The sequence below is a fragment of the Bos taurus genome, chromosome 18 (genome assembly GCF_002263795.3).
Source record: "Bos taurus isolate L1 Dominette 01449 registration number 42190680 breed Hereford chromosome 18, ARS-UCD2.0, whole genome shotgun sequence".
In the NCBI taxonomy this organism is placed as follows: domain Eukaryota; kingdom Metazoa; phylum Chordata; class Mammalia; order Artiodactyla; family Bovidae; genus Bos; species Bos taurus.
Genome location: NC_037345.1, coordinates 47,082,045 through 47,106,757, shown reverse-complemented (window position 1 = coordinate 47,106,757; position 24,713 = coordinate 47,082,045). Strand labels below are relative to the sequence as shown.

At 39.1% G+C, this 24,713-nt stretch overlaps 1 protein-coding gene and 1 long non-coding RNA gene across 5 annotated transcripts in view; one reads left to right on the top strand and one right to left on the bottom strand.

Moving 5' to 3' along the window:
* Positions 1–1,023: 1,023 nt before the first annotated feature.
* Positions 1,024–24,713, bottom strand: part of ZNF566 (zinc finger protein 566) — a 62,245-nt gene continuing 38,555 nt past the window's right edge. Inside the window, exons 1-5 of one of the 4 annotated variants that reach the window (XM_059876997.1) lie at positions 18,484–18,644; positions 14,601–14,686; positions 12,485–12,611; positions 11,238–11,330; positions 1,024–8,836 (exon numbers count right to left, since the gene is read on the bottom strand). In XM_059876997.1, the coding sequence (XP_059732980.1) occupies positions 7,479–8,836; positions 11,238–11,330; positions 12,485–12,611; positions 14,601–14,609 (1,587 nt within the window). In that variant the 5' untranslated portion in view covers positions 14,610–14,686; positions 18,484–18,644 and the 3' untranslated portion in view covers positions 1,024–7,478. Of the gene's footprint in view, positions 8,837–11,237; positions 11,331–12,484; positions 12,612–14,600; positions 14,687–18,483; positions 18,645–21,558; positions 22,009–22,575; positions 22,857–24,713 lie in introns of those variants that run through there. The other 3 variants (XM_059876996.1, XR_009491179.1, XM_059877007.1) reach the window with 3 other exon arrangements.
* LOC132342710 (uncharacterized) lies at positions 18,674–20,895 on the top strand. The gene is made up of 2 exons (XR_009491191.1): positions 18,674–18,784; positions 19,935–20,895. It is a non-coding gene; the product is annotated as an uncharacterized lncRNA (long non-coding RNA).

The window sequence follows — 24,713 nt, the reverse complement described above, 5'->3', positions numbered from 1 at the left end:
TGTAAACCAATCTACTAACTAGAGTTAATTATTTGTTTACGGGTTCTTTTTGCTCTGTTTGTAGCCTGAGGAAATACAGTCAAATTGTCTTCAAAAGTTGCTTGCCTGTCTTTTTTCCCCATTTAGTACGAAGGAAACATTTGTTTTTGCTTATGTTCCAACTTAAGGTCTCTCTTCTGTGATTCACTTTAAAAAAACTTAACTATAGTTGATTTATAATATTGTGTTAGTTTTAGGTGTACAGCAAAGTGATTCAATTATTTATATATATATATTTTTTCAGATTACTTTTCATTAGAGGTTATTACAAGATATTGAATACAGTTCCATGTGCTATACAGCAAATCCTTATCTATTTTATATATAATGGTACACACCTGTTAGTCCCATACTCTTTATTACTCCCTACTTTCCCCTTTGGTTGTTACTAACTTTTAAAATTTGCAAAACATTCATATGGTCCCCAAAGTAAACAAACAAACACACACACACACACACACACACAAAAAGAATGTGTCAATTCCCTATCCCCTCATGTACGAAAATTCCCTGTGTATTTGGGTCTATATATGGAATTCTGTTCTATTTCACTGGTCTGTTCATGCATGAGTACCAGTGTTTCAATTATATGGACTTTTTCAGCATTTTTCATTCTCCCTGGACTAGTATCCCCTTTGAATCTTTTCTTTTGCAGTGTTAGTCAGGCTATTCTTACATAAAACCGGTATTGCTACCACTATGGGTACTTTATACACTTCGGATGAAAAGATTAACTTAATTGTTCCCCTTCAGTAATTCTCTTTCCCAGTATATTTTCTCTTCGTGACCCTTATCAATATCTGAAGTTTTATAAGTTAGGTACTCACTGGTTGTCTGCTTTCCAGATTTTCTTGGAGATTGGGGATCTTGTAATAAACAATGTAAAAACACGCTCAACTCCTTATTTACCAAGAAAATACTAAAGCACATACCAGAAATGGGGCTGTAAGGTTGAAGGGGTTGTAAACTGGCACTACAATGATATTCTCTCTCCTTTTTTTTTTTTTTTGATGTGGACCATTTTTAAAGTCTTTACTAAATTTGTTACAATACTGCTCTTTTTTATGTTTTGGTTTTTTGGCTGCAAGCATGTAAGATCCTGGCTACTAGGGATCAAACTCACACTTCCTGCATTGGAAGGTGAAGTCTTAACCCCTGGACTGTCGGGTAAGTTCCCCAACGTTCTCTTCTATGGTAATATCTAGTGAGGATGAGAGTGAACATAACCTGTGACTTACCAATCTCAGAGAAAACCTTGCTTATGAATAGCAAGAAACATATATCCAATAAGATATTTTTCAGTGATAAATTATATATAACCTAAATATTGACCAATAAAAGGCCTAAATACATATTGTGTATTTAGAATAGGGCTAGGAGTTTCCAATTCTACTGAAAAGCACCATGTTAAATCCAAAATAAAGCAAGCAGCTGTTTGGACAGCATGCTGTGAGTTGCTTTCCTCACCAGATAACCATACACCTGCCATAATGCTGACATTTCCATCCCTGAAGCCTCTCTTTTTGGGTGAGGGCAACATCTGCCAAAGTGGAATTACATCTACAATAGGTATTGGGAATGGGAGTTCTATACTGAAGTATGAAATACATTGCATTAGATAAAATAAAACACTTCATAGTCTTTTGATAGGCACTTAATGTGATTTTTTTCCCCCTCAAGAAATACAAAATACAGCACTCTCATGCTTTGGCCACCTCATGCGAAGAGCTGACTCATTGGAAAAGACCTGGATGCTGGCAAAGATTAAAGGCAGGAGAAGAGGACGACAGAGGACGAGATAGCTGGATGGCATCACCGACTCAAGGGACATGAGTTTGAGCAAGCTCCCGGAGATGGTGAAGGACAGGGAGACCTGGCATGCTGCAGTCCATGGGGTTGCAGAGTCGGATATGACTGAGCGACTGAACAACATGCTTATTAGACCACAAAATCATTTTCTGTAAGAACCATTAAGTAGCAGTGTTTTGTGGAACATACTTTAAGAAATTTTGAGTTAATACACTGTGCCCAAAACACTTCTGTTAACAAGAAAATGTTACCAGAGAGAAACACACTGACTTGTTAGAAAAACCTAATTTTATTATAGCACCTAAAACACTTGTGTTACATTTTTGTGTAAACACTGTGCACTGTCTACAAATTAAAAGCATTTTGAAATCATGAGTAGGAGAGATTTGCTATTCTAAATGATGAATGATTATTCAGTGACATCTAGCCAGTCTGCCCACTTTAAGCAAAATGTACTTAGAGGTACAAGTCAATATAAGAGTGGCATTAGTTTGACTGAAAGTAAAATAAGTCTCTTTATTATGGCACTACTCATTTTCTCCTGTTGAAGGTATTAATTTTTAAGTATTGAATGCCTGTTTTTCATTCCTTAATGAGGCTAACACAACAAAAAGAAGAGAAGCAATCTAAAAGATAACTGGGGCTGGATCATGTCATTTCCCCCAACACTGTCACATTGTTCAAGTTAGAAAATCTAAAATCTGGATGCCTAACTAAATCACAAAAGGTCAGGCCCCAGGTATTCCTGGTAAGCCATTTTATGGTTTATAATTGTTTTATTAGACTACTGAGTTCAATTTACTTACCTCTTTTTGGAATGTATCCATGTATCTCAAATGATACTGGTCTAGATTTTGCTTTTTAGGAGTTATCCTCATCTAATTTTATTATTGGGATATTTGCCTTGTAGAATGATTCTGAAAAATTTTGTTAGAGATTATCTGTTTTTAAAACTTTCTTGCCTGCAAAACTGTTGACCCTAGTTTTTAAAAAAACAAGAGCATAACTATATTTATTTTCCCTCGCCTACAGATCTCTTACATTATAAAACCTATGTTACAAAATCTATAAATTGTTTAAAATATAAAATAAATAAAATATAAAGTAGGTTGTTCAGGTTTTCTATAGGATCTTGAGTCAACTTTGATCATTTAGGTTTCTCTAAATAGTTCGTTCTCCTTATTTTTATACATAATGAAATATATGTATATTATAGTACATTCATGAACTTAAAAACTTTTAAATCTCTTTGATATATGTAGCTATTCACAATTCCCATACATAGAGCTGTAACTGAATCATCTTTTTCCCCTCAATAATAACTGTTGATTCTATATTAATGGTCTTTTCAAGGAGAATATTCTTGGATAAAATCTACTAGTTTCTTATTCTATTTATACTTTTAAAAAATTGTATTTTTACCTTTATTGTATGAATTACTTCCTGCTATTTACCTTAATTAAAAAAAAAATTGTTTTCTGGGAATTCCCCAACAGTCCAGTTTTAGGACTTCTAGGGTTAGGGGAATCCTAATCCCTGGTGGGGGAACTAAGATTGCACAACCCATGCAGGGTGGCCAAAAAAAAATTTTTTTTCTGGATTCAGCTAAATGCTTTTTTTTCAGTACATTTATCAACTTCCTGCTCGACAGGCACAGTAGGTATGGTAACAGAGTGCTGAACTAATTCTCAAGGCAGGTTTTCTAAATGCATCAAGGTTACTATTTTTCTACCAAGTAGTGTTTTAGTGACTTCCCACAAATTTTTACCTGGAGGTATCAAATTATCATTTATCATGAATAGTTTAAAGTTTCAGATTTTCTACTTCAACAAACACTTTATTATGGAAATTTTTAAAAATATGCAAAGGTAGTAAGAATAGGACAATGAACCCTATGTTCCCATTATTCAAGCTTCAACAATTAGCAACACTTTGCTGATCTTATTTCATCTATCCTTTCCACTTTTCACTTTTCTTCAGTATTAAAAGCAAATCATACACGACATAATTTTACTTTTGAATACTTCAGTATGGATCTCTAATGCATAAGGATTTGTACACACACCCAAACCCATGCCATCATCATGTCTAACAAATGAATTCTTGTTGTTGTTTAGTTACTAAGTCATATCTGACTCTTTTGCAACCCCATGGACTGCAGCCTGCTAGGCTCCTCTGTGCATGGGATTTTCCACAAGAATTTTGGAATGGGTGGCCATTTCCTTCTCCAGTGGATCTTCCTGACCCAAGGATTGAACCCGTGTCTCCTACATTGCAGGAGGATTATTTACTACTGAGCCACCTGGGAAACCCAACAAATGAATAAAAATCATTTAATACCCATCCTAGGTTTACCTTTTCACAATAATTTTTTTTTTAATTTGCTTGTCAGAATCAGGATTGTATTGAATTTATTTTCTTATTTTCTGTATTCTCAATGTTGGCATTTAGAGACTTGATCTTGGAGCAACTATCCCTTCTAGAGATAGCAAATTCCTTGACAAATGGCTCCCCTGTGAGCATGCTTTGATATACAAACCAACGAATCCAAAGTTGAAACCCCTTTACCAAACATCTCCTTTAGCAAACTCTCAGACACCAAGCCAATATTCTTCCTGTTCTGAATCACCAGAGCCAAGTACTGGACAACTAAGGACCACCGGCTGTAGCTCTGAGTCCACAAAATTATTCAATCTATCTAGTCCTAAACTTGCTCAGTGTACCTACCTGGCATCACATCACCCATTCCTTCCTGGGAAAACTCAAGTCAAGTTTCTGAGTCATGCGCTGCCCTTTCCTGCCTTCTGCCTCCTAACAGGACTAGCTGCTTCTTCCATGTGGTCCTATATGCATGCGGTGCTTCCTGTTAGTAGAAACCTCTGCCAATAAGCTTCTTCCTTCATGATAATCATTTCCATGTCTTCATATCTTACCATACCAGATTAAAGCAAATCCTGGCTACATTTTAATACAAGCATCTCAATACATTGCATACACTGTATTCAATTAACATATCTCTTAAGTCTCTTTTAATTTGTAAAATTGTTTTTATTGTCTTATCATATATTGGTTAAGAAAGTAGGCCTTTTATTTTGTTGAATTTCCCACATTGTGGATTTGGCTGTTAGTTTTGTGTCATTAATTTGTTCATTTATTTCTCAAGTCTCCTGAAAACTGGTAGGTTTAGAGACCAAATTACACTTCTGAATCAATATTTTGGACAAGAATATGCCACAGGTAGTATTGCATCCATTGCATTGCATCAAGAAGCAATTAGTTATGCTGATTTAGAGATGTTACTATTGATTACTGGGTTGTCATTCTGCCCCATCCATTAAAATCTTCCTATAATCTTTCACCAAATGGTTTTCATACCCACTGATATCAACAAGATCCATAAGTAAAAAGTGTGATTGCTTGGATCTATCATTCCTTTGACCTTTATTAGCTAGAATTTTCTAATAATAAAGAACTTTCCTTCACCAACTTCTGGTTGTCTTATCTAGTCCATAAAGGAAATATATAGTTCATAAAGGAAAGGCAAGATAAGTGCTCCATTTTCCTTGTTTATTAATAAATGCCCTAATGTGTTCTGTAACTGATCAATGCATTTGATCAGAAAAAAAAAAAAAAGAAGCTAGCAAAGGCTATAGAAATCACAACAAAAGGACACAGGATCCAAGCTGAGGAAATCCCCACTGGCTGAAGATAATATTAATTTGAGCATTTTTTAAAAAGGCCTCAATGGATTTTTTAAAAGTGATACCGGATTTAGAGGTGATTTTTAATTTCCAAAGTTTCTTTTTATCTTATCCTTTAATACTTTATTTAATTGAAGTATAGTTGATTTATAATACTGTGTTAGTTTTAGGTGTACAGCACAGTGATTCAGTTTTATATATATGTGTATATATATATATATATATACACACACACACGTGTATATATATACAGTGTATTATATTCACATATATAGTGAATATATATTTTAAAAATTATTTTCCATTATAGGTTATTATAAGATATTGAATGCAGTTCCCACTGCTATACAGTAAATCCTTGTTGTTCACCTATTATATATGGTAGTGTGTATCTGTTAATCCCATACTTCTGATTTATCCCTCCATTTCCCTTTTAATAACCATGCTTGTTTTCTATGTCTGTCTGTTTCTGTTTTGTAAGTAAGTTTATTTGTACTATTTTTAGTTTCCACATATAAATGATACAATATTTGTTTTTCTTTGTCTGACTTACTTCACTTAGTATGATAATCTCTAGGTCCATCCAACCTTCGTCAATTTTAAATCAAATTTATACTGAGACAGAGAACATACGATTGTAGAATATCTTCTCTTTTTTGCTTGTTTGGTTTTTTCCAGCCATGCCACATAGCATGTAGTTCCCTGACTACAGATGGAACTTGTTTCCCCTACAGTGAAAGTGCAGAGTCTTAACCGCTGGACCACCAGGTGAGTCCCTAGAATATCTTCTTTTTTATGAACAAATTGAAAAAGAACTTATTTTCAAGTATTTTAGCAAGAATAAGTTGGGACTTGCCTGGTGGTCGAGTGGCTAAGACTCTACACTCACAATGCAATTGGCCCGGGTTTGATCCCTGGTTAGGGAACTAGATCCCACATGCCACAACAAGAGCTCACATACTGCAACTAAGAACTAGGGTAGCCAAATAAATAAAAAATATTTAAAAAATGAATAAGTTATCTGACATTCAATAACTGATGAGTGTTGATAGAAGGCATTTCTATATTCATTGTGCTCATAGTCTTTCATATGGATTTTCAAGACAGTAACATAATAAAACAAAATTTAGTAGATTAAAATAACAACCATTGTATCTCATGATTGTGTGGGTCAAGAATTTGGGTAGGGGCTCAGCTGGTCAATTGTTTTTGTTCTACATGGCATCAACTGAGGTCACCAGTAGGAACTCAGCTGATGGCTGGTCTGGAGCATCCAAACTGTTTACTCAAATATCTGGCGTTTTCGTGGGCATATCTGGAAGACGGCACAGCAGAGTGCCTCTCCTTCTTTATGTAGTCTCAGGGCCTCTTCATGTGGTGTCTTCAGCAGAGTATCCAGACTTTTTAATGTAACAGTTTAAGGTCTCAACTTGAGAGAGTATTCCAAGAGATGAGGTAAAATCTACCAGTAAAATCTGGGTCCAGAAACTAGCACAGCAGTACTTCTACTATTCTACTGCTCAAAGCAGTCAGTTGACCCAGATTCATAGGGAAAGCATGTGGATTTTACTTCTTGACAGATGGAGTGTCAAATAATTTGCAGCAATTTTTACTCTGCCACAGTATTATAATTTTACAAATGAAGAAATTCTAGTATGGAGCAGTTAAGCATCTTGTTCAGTATAACACAAGTAGGAAAGTGATGGGCTAGAGATGACGATAAATGTCTTCCCCACATTTGTTATATTAATGAGTTTGTAGAATGAATGGGAAGATTCTCAGATCTGAGTGATGGTGGAATACATTAAATTAACACATTCTGTTAATGATATAAACCCCCTTATGCCAAGTCAGGTGCATGAATGAAGCAAAAGGGACTAATTACTACATTCACAGACTGTTCTACAACACAGGACTGACAAAGCATTCTCACATTTTTACATTATGAATTTTCAGATGATGGGTAAGGTGTGAATGTTGTCTAAAGGCCTTCTTACATTCCTTACATTCATAGGGTTTCTCACCAGAATGAATTCTCAGATGTTGAATAAGAGATGAATTAAGTCTAAAGGCTTTCCTACATTCCTTACATTCAAAAGGTTTTTCACCAGTATGAATGCTCTGATGTAGAGTAAGTTTTTGGCGCAATCTAAAGGCCTTCCCACATTCCTTACATTTATAGGGTTTCTCACCAATATGAATACTCTGATGTTGTGTAAGTTGTGAGAGTAGTCTAAAGGCCTTCCCGCATTCCTTACAGTCATAGGGTTTAACACCAATATGAATACTCTGGTGTGAAATAAGTTGTGAGTAACGACTAAAGGCCTTCCAGCATTCCTTACATTCATACGGTTTCTCACCAGTATGAATTCTGTGATGAAGAATAAGATGATAACCACGACTAAAAGTCTTTCCACATTCCTTACATTCATAGGGCTTCTCACCAGTATGAATTCTCTGATGGAGTGTCAGTTGTTGTCGTACTCTAAAGGCCTTCCCACATTCTTTACATTCATAGGGTTTCTCCCCAGTATGAAGTTTGTGATGTACTCTAAGGCCAGACCCACACAAAAAGGCCTTCCCACATTCTTTACATTCATAGAGTTTGTCAGCAATATTAAGCTTCTGATGTCGAGTAAGATGTGCATACTGCCTAAAGGCTTTCCCACATTCTGTACATACATACGGTTTCTCACCAGTATGAATCCTCTGATGGAGAGTAAGTTGTCCACGAACTCTGAAGGCCTTCCCACATTCTTTACATACATAGGGTTTCTCACCAATATGAATTTTCTGATGTACTCTAAGTTCTGGGCCACACATGAAAGATTCCCCACATTCCTTACATTCATAGAGTTTTTCACCAGAATGAAGTCTCTGATGTCGAGTAAGATGTGCCGTCTGTCTAAATGCCATCCCACATTCCTTACATTCATAAGGTTTCTCACCAGTATGAATTCGGTGATGAAATGTAAGTTGTTGGCGGACTCTAAAGGCCTTCCCACATTCCTTACATTCATAGGGTTTCTCAACATAATGAATTCTCTGACGTGAGGAAAGAGATGAGCGTTTTTGGTAAGGGGACATTTTTTGAGATGTGATTTTCACTTGGTTGAAATATTCCTCTTGTCCTTCAAATCTTCTTTTGGACTCCCAATCATTTTTTAAAATGAAGCTCTTAAGGCCATGGTTTTTAATTCTTTCCATAATTTTCCACTGGGATAAGTTTATTTCATAAATGTCATTTTCTGAAGATAACTTCTTGATCTCATAGTTGGTCTCTAAATCTGAAAGAAAACAAGAGAGCAAACACATGGTTTTTCTTTTTCGAAAAGAAGTAAATCTGGACTTCCCTGGTAGTCCAGTGGTTAAGAATCCACCTGCCAATGCAGGGGACATGGGTACAATCACTGGTCTGGGAACTAAGATCCTGCAAGTCACAGGGCCACTAAGCTGATGTGCCACAACTACTCAGCCTGTGCTCTAGGGCCTGCAAGCTGCAACTACTGAGCCTGTGTGTTGCAGCTACTAAAGCCCATGCGCCTAGAGCCTGTGCTCTGCAATAAGAGAAGCCACCACAATTGTAGCCCACTCAATGCAATGAAGAACAGTCCCCTACTTGCTGCAACTAGAGAAAGCCCCCACACAGCAATGAAGACCTAGCGCAGCAAAAAATAATTAATTTTAAAAAATATATAAACTGCAGCAGGTAATATTTTTAAAAAAGAAGTAAAATTTCTCTTGTAGAAATAAAAGACAACCAAAGTACTACCCAATGAAATTCTAAAAATAGCTACACAATTTGGAAAAAAACCAAAAAAACAAAAGGCAACACCAGTAAAATCAAAGTTCATGTAGGAAAGTAAGATTGGTGATTAAGCAAACATTTTAAATCTGTGGTTCTCATATTGAGACCATGAATCAGAATCACAAGGGAGTTTTTTTTACAAATATTATGATTTAGAAACCACATGGATCAGATTCTACAGTCCTAGACAGTAATATATTTAATATTCCCCTCAGGATCATTCTGATGGAGAAAGATTAAAAATTCACACTTAAATTTTTTCAACAATTTCTCTTTATTCTTAGAATGAAATCAAACTTGTTAAAAGACCTCTGCTTACCTATAATACATCACCTCAAACCACTGTTCTCTTTACTGCTACCAGGAGAAGCCACAACCCACTTCAGTATTCTTGCCTGGAGAATCCCACGGACAGAGGAGCCTGACAAGCTACAGTCCATGGGGTTGCAAAGAGCTGGACATGACTTAAGCAACTGAGCACATATGTACACACAGGCAACTTTTCAGATCTTAGAACATATTCCCACTTTCAGTGTATTTTTCAGTCTGCTCTATTTCCCCAAATCTTCTGTTTGGGCTATTTGCATGGCTGACCCCTTCTCATTCTGAGGTCTTAGATTAAGTCACTCTAAGGCTGACTCTACTGACAGCATCTAAAGCTATGTCCTTATTATACAGTTGACCCTTGAAAAACATGGGTTTGAACTGCACAGGTCCACTTATACATGAACTTTTTTCAATAAATATACAAACATATATGTGTAGAATATTGTGTACAAGACTTGTATTGAAGTGGATAGGCTATCCTTACATAGGCATAAGGTGAGTGATATTTAATACAAAATTAATGTGTTAGCTTTCTTACTGTTTTATAACTTTGTTTTCGAAGAATCACATTACTGTACACAGTGCTTCTCTCTCTTGTAATTAGAGAAACCATATATCAGCCTATCATCACAGGTAAGTGGTTTTGTAAAAAATGTTTTCAATACATTTTATGAATATGATGGTAATACTATATGCCATAAGTTTTATGCTGATTCATTCATTACTGTATAGGCTAGGCCACTATTAAGCATTCATATCAATTATACTAGGCTACCATAAAGCAATCATATTGCTGCTTCTTCATTATTGATGCATGAGTTATTATATCTGTAAATAAATATTAATTTTTTCACATTATCTTTTCATTTTAGATGTCCAGTGTTAGTAATACATTAATACCTACTGTGTTTTATATCATATAAGACAATATTGATGTAGGTTCTGACAGACAATTTATCTTATAAACAAACAACATAAACCTTTGGTATCAATAAATATAGTACAGCACTGTAAATTTATTTTCCTTTATTATTTTCTTAATATTTTCTTTTCTCAAGCTAATCTTATAAGAATATAGTATATAATATATATAACATATAAAATATGTGTTAATCAACTCTTATTGGTAAGGCTTTTGATCAACAATAAGCTATTAATAGTTCAGTGTGCTGCTGCTGCTAAGTCACTTCAGCCATGTCCAACTCTGTGCGACCCCATAGACGGCAGCCCACCAGGCTCCCCCATCCCTGGGATTCTCCAGGCAAGAACATTAGAGTGGGTTGCCATTTCCTTCTCCAATACATGAAAGTGAAAAGTGAAAGTGAAGTCGCTCAGTCGTGTCCAACCCTTAGGGACCCTATGGACTGCAGCCTACCAGGCTTCTCTGCCCGTGGGATTTTCCAGGCAAGAGTACTGGAGTGGGGTGCCATTGCCTTCTCCACGGGGGTAGTCAAAAGTTATATGTAGATTTTTGCCTATGCTGGGGGTCAATATCCTAAACCTTGGGTTGTTCATACATATATATCAACATAGATCTTTTGGTGCTTACTAACCTGGATATTGTCTTCTTCCTTTCCTCACTACTTTCCAGGGCTCTTTTCCTTGTTCTAATAAGGAAATCACATCTGGTTTAGAAATGAAACATCCTAAAAAAAAAAAAAAAAAAAGAAATGAAACATCCTGGACAGAAGGAAAGAAATATAAGGTGACATGGAATAATAATAAATTCAAAATTACTTTCATTCAGTCTTGGTTAAATTTTTAATACACTATACGTCAAATTGTAATTGATAAAGCCTTTAGAACAAAGAAAAATAAGATGATTAAAAAATATGTTAAAATTACATAAGAAATGGAGCTTACAGAGGAAAGAAAAAGGTCTTATTTTAATTTATATTCACACAAGTACTCCTTTTCTTGAAAGCAATAGTGGTTGAGAGACTGTCCTGGTTCAATCTTGCCTCTGCCATATCCCCATAGTGTGACCTTGGACAAGTTATTTCTATGCTTTATTTTCCTCACCTATAAAATAGGGATAATTATAGTACCTATCTTACATGAATGTTCACATTGCCTAGAATATATACTAAGTGGTATATCTATTTTATTAGTTATTATTTATCACTGTTATTTTAATAAGAGAAAAAAGAAGCTTCCTGAGGCATTTACTCTTTTTTTTTCCTTGGGATATCCATACAACATTAAACGCAATGTTCTTGGATTTTTAACTTTCAGTCATACAAGTAGGTAGAAGCGAATATGTTTATTAACAAAAAGAAAAAAGTCTGAACTATAAATAAATCCAGTTGATACAACTTACTGTTTAAAAAATTATATCTTCTTCTGATAGCCAGAGAAAAGCTAAGATACTAGTTCTAGCTATTTGGGGCTTCCCACGTGGCTCAGTGGTAAAGAATTACCTGTCAAGCAGGAGATGTGCAGGAGACATGGGTTCAGTCTCTGGGGCAGGAAGATTCCCTGCAGAAGGAAATGGCAACCCACTCCAGTATTCTTGCCTAGGAAATCCCATGGATAGAGGAGCCTGGTGGGCTGCAGTCCATGGGGTCACAAAGAGTCGGACAGAGACTTAGTGACTAAACAACTATAGAAATTCCCAGAAGGATGGGGAAGATGAATATGCTTAATGAGCGTGCTCATTTCCAAACAAAAAGCTCAAACCATTCCCTTGAGAAAAGGGAGCAGATACGTAGTTTCTTAAAAAGTACTTCTAAAATTTCCAAAGAAGAAAGCTGATAGTACAGAGAACAGAGACTAAATTTCTAAAGGCAGATAAGCTTACCCAATGAGACCAAATTGCTGTAGTTCTCCAACATTACATCTCTATACAAATCCCTCTGTTCCAAATTCAGGAATTCCCACTCTTCCAGAGAGAAGTCGATGGACACATCACTGAACATCACTGATTCCTGAAATGACGAACCATATAATACAACTAAAATTAAATAAAATTTGTTTTAAGATGGAAAGAGGGAAAAAAATGAAAGAGATACTGCTGGAAACCAATCAAGCAAACAGGTTTGGGCTAGAAACCTGTAACACTGAGTTAGGAAATGAGAGTGCCTGCAGCAGAATGCCTATGGGTCCCTGACCAACTGTGTTTCTACAGATAAAGCCTTTTATATACTCTGGCATATCTTAACTACCCAAACACATATGGGAAAGGAAAAAATTTTTCTAATTAAATGAAATACTCTATATAAGCCTTCTGCCTGTTCTATGTCTCCCTCACAAATTCTCGAGAAATGTGTTCTTATACCCTTTCCTCTTAAAGAACAGATTGTTGCTTTAAAAAAAAAAGACGGTTTTATCCTTTTTTAAAAAAAATTATGTATTTATTTTTGGCTACACTGGGTCTTCAGCATGGTACATGGGCTTTTTCTAGTTGTAGTGCAAGGGCATCTCTTTGTGGTGGCTTCCCTTGTTGCAGAGAACAGGCTTTACAGCACATGGCCCCAGTAGTTGTGGTGCACTGGCTTTGCTGCCCTATGGCATGTGGGTTCTTCCAAGACCAGGGATCAAACCAGTGTCCCCTGCGTCGCAAGACAGATTCTTAACCAATGGACCACCAGGGAAGCCCCGAGAACAGATTTTTTTTTTAAGTTTTCCTGGTAATTCCAGTTAGAAAAGGATCTGAATACAATTAAAGAATTTCCTCCAAGGTCATCATTGAATCAGATCATATGCATTTACCCAGTTATGACAAATTCTTTAATGAACTTAAAATTGGTTGTATGCAATGGATATGTGAGACCTAATTATTATATACTCCAATATTTTTGTCTATGCAAAATTTTTAAGGTCCTCCTCAATTCTGAGGGGGAATTGAGGCCTGCATGTGCCTGCATGATCTTCTTTTCTGTCATTTTCCATCCCTCATTGTATGCATTCCATGTTCCTAAGTTAGAGGATAATGTAGATTCTGGATACCAATAATCCAGAAATACAAAGATGTCATTCTAGACTAGCTCATCCTGTTCTAATACAAATGATGTACAGCTCTTAGGGATTTCCAGAGAAGATACTTAATGTCTCTGCATACTAGACCCAACCATAACCCTACCTAGTCCTAAAAGCTACACAAAACAAGAGGAGATCTCAGCATACACTGAAGCTGAGGTCATATGTGCATGCTCAGTCGCTCATTTGTGTCTGACTCTGCAATCCTTTGGACTGTAGCCCACCAGACTCCTCTGTCCATGGGATTTTCCCAAATAAGAATACTGGAGTGGGTTGCCATTTCCTCCTTCAGGGGATCTTCCTGACCCAGGGACTGAATTGCAGGCAGATTCTTTACCACTGAGCCATCAGGGAAACCCTAGGCGCTAAGGTCAACCAACAGCAAATCTTTCCTAATTACAAAACTCAAGTTTGGAAAAATTTAGTTTTCCTATGAGCAATCAAATCAGCCCATGCTCTCTCAACTACTCAAAAGAGATGGCCAAACATCTCCTTAAAGGGACTTCATTTCTGCTTCATTGCAGTTTTTAGCAGAAGACTGAGCACATATAAGAGATGCTGAGGGACTTCCCTAGTGGTCCAGCAGCTTAGATTCCATGCTCCATGCAGGGGGCCTGGGTTTGATCCCTGCTCAGAGAATTAGATCCCACATGCTGCAACTAAAGGTCTCATGTGCTACAACTAAGACCCAGCACAGCCAAAGAAATAATACTTTAAAAAAAGAGGGATGCTGAATGATTTGTTCTATGAATACGTGAACAATAACTGGAAAAAAGAGGACTCAAAAGAAGGGCACTGTCCTATTTATTTGGCCTCATCTCTCATTGGATTTGGAGGAAATGGGTCCTTAGATGGGGCTCTGATAAGTAAGAAGTTTCAGGATACATAAAAGTTCATAGGACCTTAATTTCCACAAGGCGAAAGAAACCGCAACTTACATGGGCCATGGTTTAGAAATTCAAGAACTGGTCAGTCCTCTTTGCGGTTTACTTCCCTGGAGAAGCAGAGTTCACAGAGGCCAGAGCTAAGGGGAGGGGAGAAAAAGGAGGCCATGAGATAAGATAGGCCTCAGAACTCTCAAAATGACTCAATTTAATACATTCTTTTTCTTCTCTGGACCTCCCCATCACATATATACACACACACACACACACACAGGGAGATTTGAGGGGGTATGGACAAATCTAATCCCAACTTGTACATTTCAAGGGACCACATCATCTAAACCAGAATCTCTTCCAAAGTTTCACAAATCTGCTTAAATAGATACAAAGAGAGAAATTCATAGGATCATCTCTAGCAGCCATTCAGTTCAGTTCAGTCGCTCAGTCATATCCAACACTTTGTAACCCCACAGACTGCAGCACACCAGGTTTCCCTGTCCATCACCAACTTCCAGAGCCCACTAAAACTCACGTCCATCATGTCAGTGATGCCATCCAACCATCTCATCCTCTGTCGTCCCCTTCTCCTCCCGCCTTCAATCTTTCCCAGCATCAGGGTCTTTTCCAATTGACAAACTACTGCACTGGCAGCCCTGCCTGCCTGCTATCAGAACAATAACTTCCAGAATCCACTGGGCTCATCACTATTTTCAATCAGAATCATCTACATTGCTTCCTGTATGACTTCATTTGTCATTCTCTTTCTTACAACCTAGGGTGAAAAGGTGTGGATTCATTTTCTCAGCAGTTACATAATAGCATATCTATGTATCAAGAATTTTCACAAGGAAATGAAATAAAGGCATCCAAATTGGAAAGGAAGAATAAAACCACCTCTATTTGCCAACAAAATATTACATATAGAAAATCCTAAAGACGCTACCAAAAACTGCTAGAACTAATAAAAGAATTCAGTAAAGCTGCAGGCTACAAAATTAACATATAAAAGTCAGTTGTGAGACTTCCTTGGTGGTCCAGTGGTTAAGAATCCACCTGCCAATGCAGGGGTGGTTCAATCCCTGGTCTGGGAAGATTGCACTTGCCATGGGGCAACTAAGCCTGTGTGCCACAATTACCAAAGCCCACATGCCCATGTTCCACAACAAAAGAAATCACTGCGGTAAGCCCATGTACGACAACTAGAGAGTAGCCCCCACTCGCCACAACTAGGGAAAGCCTGAACACAGCAGTGAAGACCCAGCACAGTCAAAAATAAATAAATTTTTAAAAAATCCATTGTGTATATCTACTAATAATGAACTATAAGAAAGAGAAACTAAGAAATAATCACATTTATAATTTTATGAAAAGATAAAATAACTAGGAATATATTTAACCATGGAGGTTAGAGACCTATACACTAAAAACTCTAAGACACTGGTAAAAGAAACTGAAGATGACACAAATAAAAAGATATTCTATGCTCACAGATTGTAAGAACATTGTTAAAATGTCCATACTACCCAGAATAATCTATAGATTACATGCAACTTCTTATCAAAATTCCACTGCACTATTCTGTGGAATAAGAACAAACAACCCTAAAATCTACATGGAACAACAAAAGCCCCAAAACAGCCAAAGCAATCTTGAGAAAAAAACACAGCTGGAGGTATCATGCTTCCTGATTTTAAACTATATTACAAAGCAATAGTAATCAAAACAATATTGGCACCCCCCCAAAAAAAAAACTAGACATATAGGTTGATGGAATAGAATAGGCAGCTCAGAAACACACAAAGAAATATATGCAAGGAAGTTCTTCAAAGAATAATTTATAATAAAAAGAATACCAAACAATAGTCAACAAGCTAAATACATTATGTTCCACTATATGATGGCATACTATACAATTATTAATAATAATGATACTGGTTCATATTAATTAATGAAGAAAAGTTATCCATGATAAACTGCCAAGTACATTAAGCAGACTAAACAGAACATGTACAATGTTGGGAGGTGACTGACTCTCACAGGTTTTATTGGCTGGATCCAGGATGCGAATCTAATCTCTGACAGTTATCAACCAGGAAGGAGGCTTTGGACATGTTACTTCATTTTCAGTGCCTCTGCTTCCTCACAGACAAACTGGAGAATAATAACAGTATCTATCTTATAGGGTTGTTGTTAACTGTTAATATAATAAAGAACTTAAAATGGCTTATTATATACAATGAATAAAATGAAAAACATGACATGTCCATTCTATTTATTAAATAAAATCATCTTTAATACTTTTCATTACAATTTAAATTTTTTGATAAATTATCTTTAATAATACCAGAATACCCTTTTTTTCCTTACTAGTAAATTTTTTTGAGATTTTTCACAACTGCTTTTTCTTAGAGTATCAGTGAAGTTTAGAACTAGGTTTAAGAATGTTGTTTTTCTTAAGTAACAGTATTAGAAAACATGGATGTCTCCACAATCCTAAAACGTGTAAATTCTCACAAGGGGAAGTATCTGCCACATGGATATATGCACACAGGCACTGAAAGTGTTAGTCACTCAGCTGTGTCCGATCTTTGCGACCCCGTGGACTGTAGCCCTGCCAGGCTCCTCTGTCCATGTGACTGTCCAGGCAAGAATACTGGAGTGGGTTGCCTTTCACTTCTCCAGGGGATCTTCCCGGCCCAGGGAATGAACCTGGATCTCCTGCATTGTAGGCAGACCCTTTACAGTCTGAGTAACTAGGGGAGCACCTACAGGCACTAGGGACGGGATATCAAGTTAAGGTACAGATCATACTGAGGAGAAGGAAGCAAATGTTCCCAGGTCCTAAAAAATAAAAATGCATCTCACAGAACAAAAGGAAACACCCACTAGCCTCGACCTTGACTTCTGGGTGGGCAACAGCAATTCGTTTCTCCTCGTCAACACAGCCCTTTTCTTAGTTTGACAAGATGGGGGAAGAAGGGAATCTTAAGACAGGCCTTTTTCAGAGCCCAGCTCATCCAGGATGAATAGGGCAAGCCATGACCACATATGTCCCCACCACCCACCACCCAGCATGCCCGGAGTGAAGTGAAGTCGCTCAGTCGTGTCCGACTCTTTGCGACCCCATGGACAGTAGCCTACCAGGCTCCGCGGTCCATGGGATTTTCCAGGCAAAAATACTGGAGTGGGTTGCCATTTCCTTCTCCAGGGGCTCTTCCCAACCCAGGGATCGAACCCGGGTCTCCTGCATTGCAGACAGACGCTTTACCGTCTGAGCCAAGTGTAAAAATACTAACCCTTCCGAGGATTAGAGAAAAGCCAGGGTAACGGGTGTGCTGGACTGGAATCGAACTTCAGAGAGGAATTCTGCAGTTCTGAAACCTACAGTTGGAAGGTTTGGACCTGTCTGCGAAAGCGTAGGTGGGTGGGTCAGTGAGTGAGTGTCCGTCCGGCGCGCCCGCCCGAGGATGCAGTGTGGCGGGGTATGTGGGTGTGTGCGTGTGTGTCCGCGCGCGCCCGCCCGATGATGTAGTGCGGCGGGGATACTCCCAGGAGCCAACCTGGGGGCACGTTCAGTTCTAACATTCTTACCCCAAGATGGTTCAAGCCTTTTCGCTGGGAGTCTTTTCTCTGGATCTCAAATATCTGACGGGGGGCCATTACTCTAAGGCTGATAGAAAATTTCAGCTGTGACTCTGGGGTCGGAGTCACACAGTCCACCTCAACCTCCGGTCACACAAGAGGCTCTGAACCCGATTAAGTCACACAAACGCAAATCTACTAGTTCCGGCCTCACAACTGCACACAGTCCCGATGACACACCCCAGTTCAGTCACGCCCACAAACATCAGCACACCGTTATACCACCGCGGTTCTCACGCACACTCGCGGCTTGAGGTGCAGGGTTTCAGACACTTCGAGGTGCTGCAGCGCTTACCTTCCCTATCCTCATTCCCGGGCCGCAAAGGCTTTCCTACCGATGGCCGGAACAAACGTTCTGAGCCAGAACTGGTCACCTGGGACGCCGAACCCCTCTCACGGTGATGCTAGTGGAAGAGAGGGCGAGACAGCTCCGGTCAGTACACAGCCCCGGGGCCTAACGGGCCGCGCGCAGAGGTTGTTGGGAGCTCCGGCAGCACGCACTGAGTGCGCAGGCGCGGTGGAGCCCCAGAGGGCGGGGCCTCAGTGAGTGAGCTGATTTGAGTGAGAGGTGTCATGTCGATGGAGCCGGAGAGCCGGTTGGTACCCAGCGAGGGTGGGGTTCTCAGCTCTTTGTCCTGAGGAAGTCGCGGCAGGGCTTGGAGCTGGGCCGGGACGAACGACTGGCACAATAAAGGGGGATGATGTGCGTGCATAAATAGAAATCTCCGTGGGGCAAACCAAGGAGGTCTGTGACCGAGGACCGCGCTTGTGTATCTATCTTTGGAGTAGTTCTGGATGCGATTTTTTCATTGAATGTGACTTGTGTTTGAGATGGAGCGACTGCGGGGATTGGAATGCGGCTTAAAGAAGATTTTAGGACTGGAATTGTGTCGAGTGGTGTGGGACTAAGAATGTGGGGACCTGTGATAGTGGGACTTACTGTGAGAGTGCCTGAGGTTGCATTTCTGTGCACGTGTCTGTAATGTGACTCGGTTTTGATAGATTTGTTTCTCTTGGGCCTTCTTTACAGACCGTGGATGTGAGTCATTCAATGTGTGTCTGAGAAACGACATGCCTGATTATGTGGTCAGTATGTGTGCTTCTGGTATGTTCTTGCAGGATTGTGAGGAGGTGGCTGTCTGCATGATTGGATGTGACCAACAGCCTCATTCTTCTCAACTCTGAAATAAATGTCGCATCTTCAAGGAGCATCAGCTTCACTGAAGGATTTTTCTGGGAAATTATTTTATATTTAATCAGGTTTATTAGGGAGAAAAATGCAAATAAGCATTACCTATTTTACAGTATATCCCACTTACACAGAGTGTTTAAAAGGTAACTTGAAATAATTCTTTTCCTGTGCCATCAATAAATTCTGTAATTAATTATAACCCAGCAAATATATAAAAATCCATAAGCAAGAGAAAAAGGAGTGAAAAAGGAAAGCTCCATTTTATAGGAGGATGCCAGCTAATAAGTTTGTTTTACAAGACTGTGAACTCTGCTTCAAACACATTTACAATATTTGGTTTTGATGAGGATTTTGTATAGTATGGTGTCTTTAAGTTCATTTTATTGCCTTCTCTCATGTCACCTATCACCTGCAGTTAGGGAAGATAGTGACATTGTTAAAATGAACACATCTTCATGACATGAAGGCTAGCCATTGGTGGGGTAATATTTTAACACAGTTTATCAGGCAATACTGAGTTTTCTTTGAAATCAGTCTCTGATTTTTTTCCTTAGGCTTAATGTTTGCCTTGCCTGATGGTGACCAGCTAGCAGAGCCTCTCTTCTTTAAAGAGCCTTGACACTCACCGTGCCACTTGCATTGGTGGAAAAAAGGTACCCAAGGAATAGGTTTTCCAAAGCAGGGCAATAGGTGGGTGGATGAGTAATTACAAAAGACATGCTGGCAGCTTGTATGCATTCTTAAATGCATTTCTACTGGGGTGAGGGCTTAAAGCCTGTGTGGTTTCTGGGTCCTTATCCAGGGAGTTGTTGTTCAGTAGCTAAGTCGTGTCTGACTCTGCGACCCCATGGACTACAGCACGCCGGGCTTCCTTGTTATCCTTATCCATCAGAGGGCAGACAGAAAAAGTAAGAACTACAATCCCATGGCCTCCAGAAAGAAAACCACAATCACAGAAAACTAACCAAAATGATCACATGGATCACAGCCTTGTGTAACTCAATGAAACTATAAGCCAAGCCATACCATGCAGGACCACCCAAGATGGATGGGTCATGGTGGAGAGTTCTGACAAAATGTGGTCCACTGAAGAAGGGGATGGCAAACCACTTCGGTATTCTTGCTTTGAGAACTCCATGAACAGTATGAAAAGGCAAAAAGATATGACACTGGAAGATTGTTGGGAAGCGTAGTGCAAAATAGCTGTAAAAGGAGAAAGTCCTTGGGAAAATGGCGAAGGGCGAAAAGTACTCGGCTTTGCACTGCGGACAGAAAAACATCTCCTGCCTTTGGTTATGCTCGGCGCCAAGAGTTAATAATAAATAGGGATGTTACTTGAGAGAGCAGGTTATGGGATAAGCCCATGAGTCATTTAGAGCGCGCTGTCCTTGAAATGTTTTTACTGATTATGTGTTAACTCCACATGCGCTCTGCTGGCCGTATACTTTAAGCTCTTTGTTCCTGCTTCTATAAAAAAGCTTGACTACAGAAATAAACTTGTCAGTCCTTGCAAGAGACTGTCCGAGTGTCATTCTTTCAGGTTCGTCACTTCCAAGTCCCAGGGAAAAAATCCCCAACAGAAGATGAGCTTCCCAGGTCTGTAGGTGTCTAGGGAGGGAGACACTGATCACTCCTTACGTATAGATTGCCCAGTCCAACCTTATATTTGCTTACTAAGGAGTTCTGCTCCCAATTCCAGTGTGTGTGGGTTGAGTTCCCCACACCACCAAGCGGTTTTCAGACACCAGGTGGGTGTCTGCAATTTGACTGAATTCTGATTCTGTGTACCTGGAGATAGTGTCAGATTTCAGAGGTTAAGGACTCAGTCCTATACCTCCCCACCCCCAACTTTGTGTCTGTGACTCTTTTGTGACCCCATGGACTGTGGTCCACCAGGCTCCTCTGTCCATGAGATTTCTAGGCAAGAATACTGGAGTGGGTTCCCATTTCCTTCTCCAGGGGATCTTCCTGACCCAGAGATCATATCCAAATCTCCTGCATTGGCAGGTGGATTCTTAACCATTGAGCCACCAGGGAAACCCCCAACTTCAGATGCCAGTTGCAAGTCCAGGTTATCACCTGTGCCTTGGACCAACTAGTTATAGATTGGAGGTTCCAGCAACCCACTCCCTGGGTTTGGTTCACTTACTAGAGGGGCTAACAAAACTCATAGGAACATTTTACTTACTGGATTACTGGTTTATTATAAAATGATATAACTCGAACAGCCAGGTGGAAGAGATGAACAGGGCAAGGCATAGGGAAAGGGCAGAGTTTACATACTGTCGCTGAACTCCCACATGTTCTTGCCCACTACTATCCCTGAGTCTCTACATTTTCACACAATCGGAAGCTCTCTGAACCCCATCCTTTTGGGTTTTTATGGAAGTCTCATTCCATGGGCATGGTTGATTAAATCATTGACCACTGGTGATTGATCCAACTTCCAGCCCTCCTCCCCTCCCTGGAGGTCAGGGTTGTGGGACTGAAAGTTCCAACCCTCTAATCACATGGTTGGCTCTGGAAACCAGCCTCCAGCCTTAGGTGTAGTCCATAAGTTACCTCATTAACACAGCAAGAGATGTCTTGATCACCCTCATTACAGGATATTCCAACGGTTTTAGAGATCTGTACCAGAAACAGGAAGAAGACCAAACATATATTTATTATAAATCACAATATCACACTTATTCTCCATCATCATTGTTGCCATGAGCAGATGGATTCTGAGTACAAAGTGCTCTGAGAAACACTAGGGAGGTGCTGGCACAAAAAAGGCCATGTGAGGACACAGTGAGAAGGTGGCCATCTGCAAACCAAGGAGAGAGGCAGGAAACACTTGCTGACATCTTGATCTTGGCCTATTAGCAACCAGAACTGTGAGAAAATAAATTTCTGTTGCTTAAGCCACCCAGTCTGTGGTAATTTGTTATGACAGCCCTAGCAAACTAATACAGATGGTGCCCTCATGAACCCCCGAAAAGAGCAGGTGGGGAGGGACTTCCTTGGTGGTACAGTGGTTGACAATTTAACTTCCAATGCAGGGTCCAATCTCTGGTCATGGAACTAGATCTCACATGCCATGGGGAAACTAAGCCTACAAGTTGCAATGAAGATTCCTCAAGGCTAAAACTACCAAAAATAAATAAATAAATATTTTTTAAAAAGCAAGTGGGAAAAAAATCATTGCAATACCTGTATGGTGAATCTGTGCATCTGTGAAGAAGGAAGCCAAGAGAAATAACCGGACATCTGAAGCAATATGAAAACAAGAGAACACCAAAGCAGATATTCACTGGAAAGCACAGTGGCCAAGCTGACAACAAAAACTGAAACAGGATGCAGCTTTGCCCACACCAACGGGAGTGAAGTGCAAGTGGTCTATGAAGGAAGCTCCAAAGGGGCTCATGAAGTCCTGTCTGTGAGAGCTCTCAAAGTAGACAGCCCCAAATTTTTTTCCAGGAGAAAGTGCCTCCCTGAGGAAAAAACACAAGAATGGAATCATAAGAGTCAGAAAGCCATTATGTGTGTGTGTGTGTGTAAACATATATGTGTATATGTATATATCGTACGTTGTTTAGTCGCTAAGTGATGTCCAACTTTTTGTGACTCCATGAACTGCAGAACACCAGGCTTCCCTGTTCTCCAGTATCTCCCAGAGTTTGCTCAAATTCATGTCCATTGAATTGGTGATTCCATCTAACCATCTCATCCTTGGCCGTTCCCTTCTCCTGCCCTCAGTCTTTCCCAAATCAGGGTCTTTTCCAATGAGTCAGCTCTTCACATCAGGTGGCCAAAGTATGGCCCAGGAGAAATATGAACAACCTCAGATATGCAGATGATACCACTCTAATGGCAGAAAGTGAAGAGGAACTAGAAAGCCGTAAAAGAAGAAAGTGGGAAAAGCTAGCTTAAAACTCAATATTCAAAAAACTAAGATCATGGCATCCGGTCCTATCACTTTATACAAATAGAATGGGAAAAAGTGGAAGCTGTGACGGATTTTATTTTCTTGAGCTCCAGAATCACTGCGGACAGTGACTGTGGCCATGAAATTAAAAGACACTTGCTCCTTAGAAGGAAAGCTATGACAAACCCAAACAGTGTATTAAAAAGCAGAGACATTACTTTGCTGCCAAAGGTCCTTATAGTCAAAGCTGTGGTTTTTCCAGTAGTCATGTACAGTTGTGAGAGCTGGACCATAAGGAAGGCTGAGCATCAAAGAACTGATGCTTTTGAACTGTGGTTCTGGAGAAGACTCTTGAGAGTCCCTTGGACTGCAAGGAGATCAAACCAGTCAATCCTAAAGGAAATCAACCCTGAATATTCACTGGAAGGACTGATGCTGAAGCTCCAATACTTTGGCTACCTGATGTGAACAGCAACTGACTCATTGGGAAGGACTCTGATTCTGGGAAAGACTGAGGGCAAAAGGAGAAGCGGGCGACAGAGGATGAGATGGTTAGATAACATCACAGAGTCAATGGACATGAACTTGAGCAAACTCCGGGAGATAGAAGGATAGGGAGCCTGGAGTGCTGTAGTCCATGGGGTCCCAAAGAGTTGGACATGACTGAGGGACTGAACAACAAGAACAGATAGAACTGGAGTTGCAATTAAATTTCAAAATTAGAAGAAACAATGAATGAACAATTTCCAAAGATGATGACAGTCTTTAATCCACCAACTCAAATTGTCTAACCTAGATCTATTATGGAAAAACTGTGTAAAATCAAAGACAATGAGAAAATCTTTTTTAAAAAAAGCAAACAAAAAGATAAATTACATTCATATTAGCCAATAGACTAACAGCTGACTTTTCACAGCAGCAATGAAAGTTAGGAGAGTGGAATGATGGCTGAAATAAAATAATAATGAGATATAGGGGAAATGATCCCAGATGGTAGTGCTGAGAAACAAGAATGAATGAAAAGCAATTTAGGAATTACAGGGGCAAATGTAGATGAACATTGACTATAAAAAACTGTTATGTCTAGAAGGTTAAAAAAAGATAATAAAATGCAAGACAGCAATAATCTACATTGGGATATAGGTAGATAAATGTAGCTAAAGTACTCTATGTATGGTCTGTTGTCACATGAATGAATAAAGGTATGAATGGTTTTAGACTTTGACAGGTTGAAGTATTCATGTTATTTTCTTAAGCAGCCCTTAAAGTACAGAAATAGTACATAGAATTTCTAATAACAGAGATAAAAAACAATGATAATTTTTAAAATCATGAAGAAAACAAAGAGAAAAAAAGAATATAGAATCAGCAAGATAAACAGAAAAGAACAAAGTTAAGATGGCAGATATAAATATATCAGTAA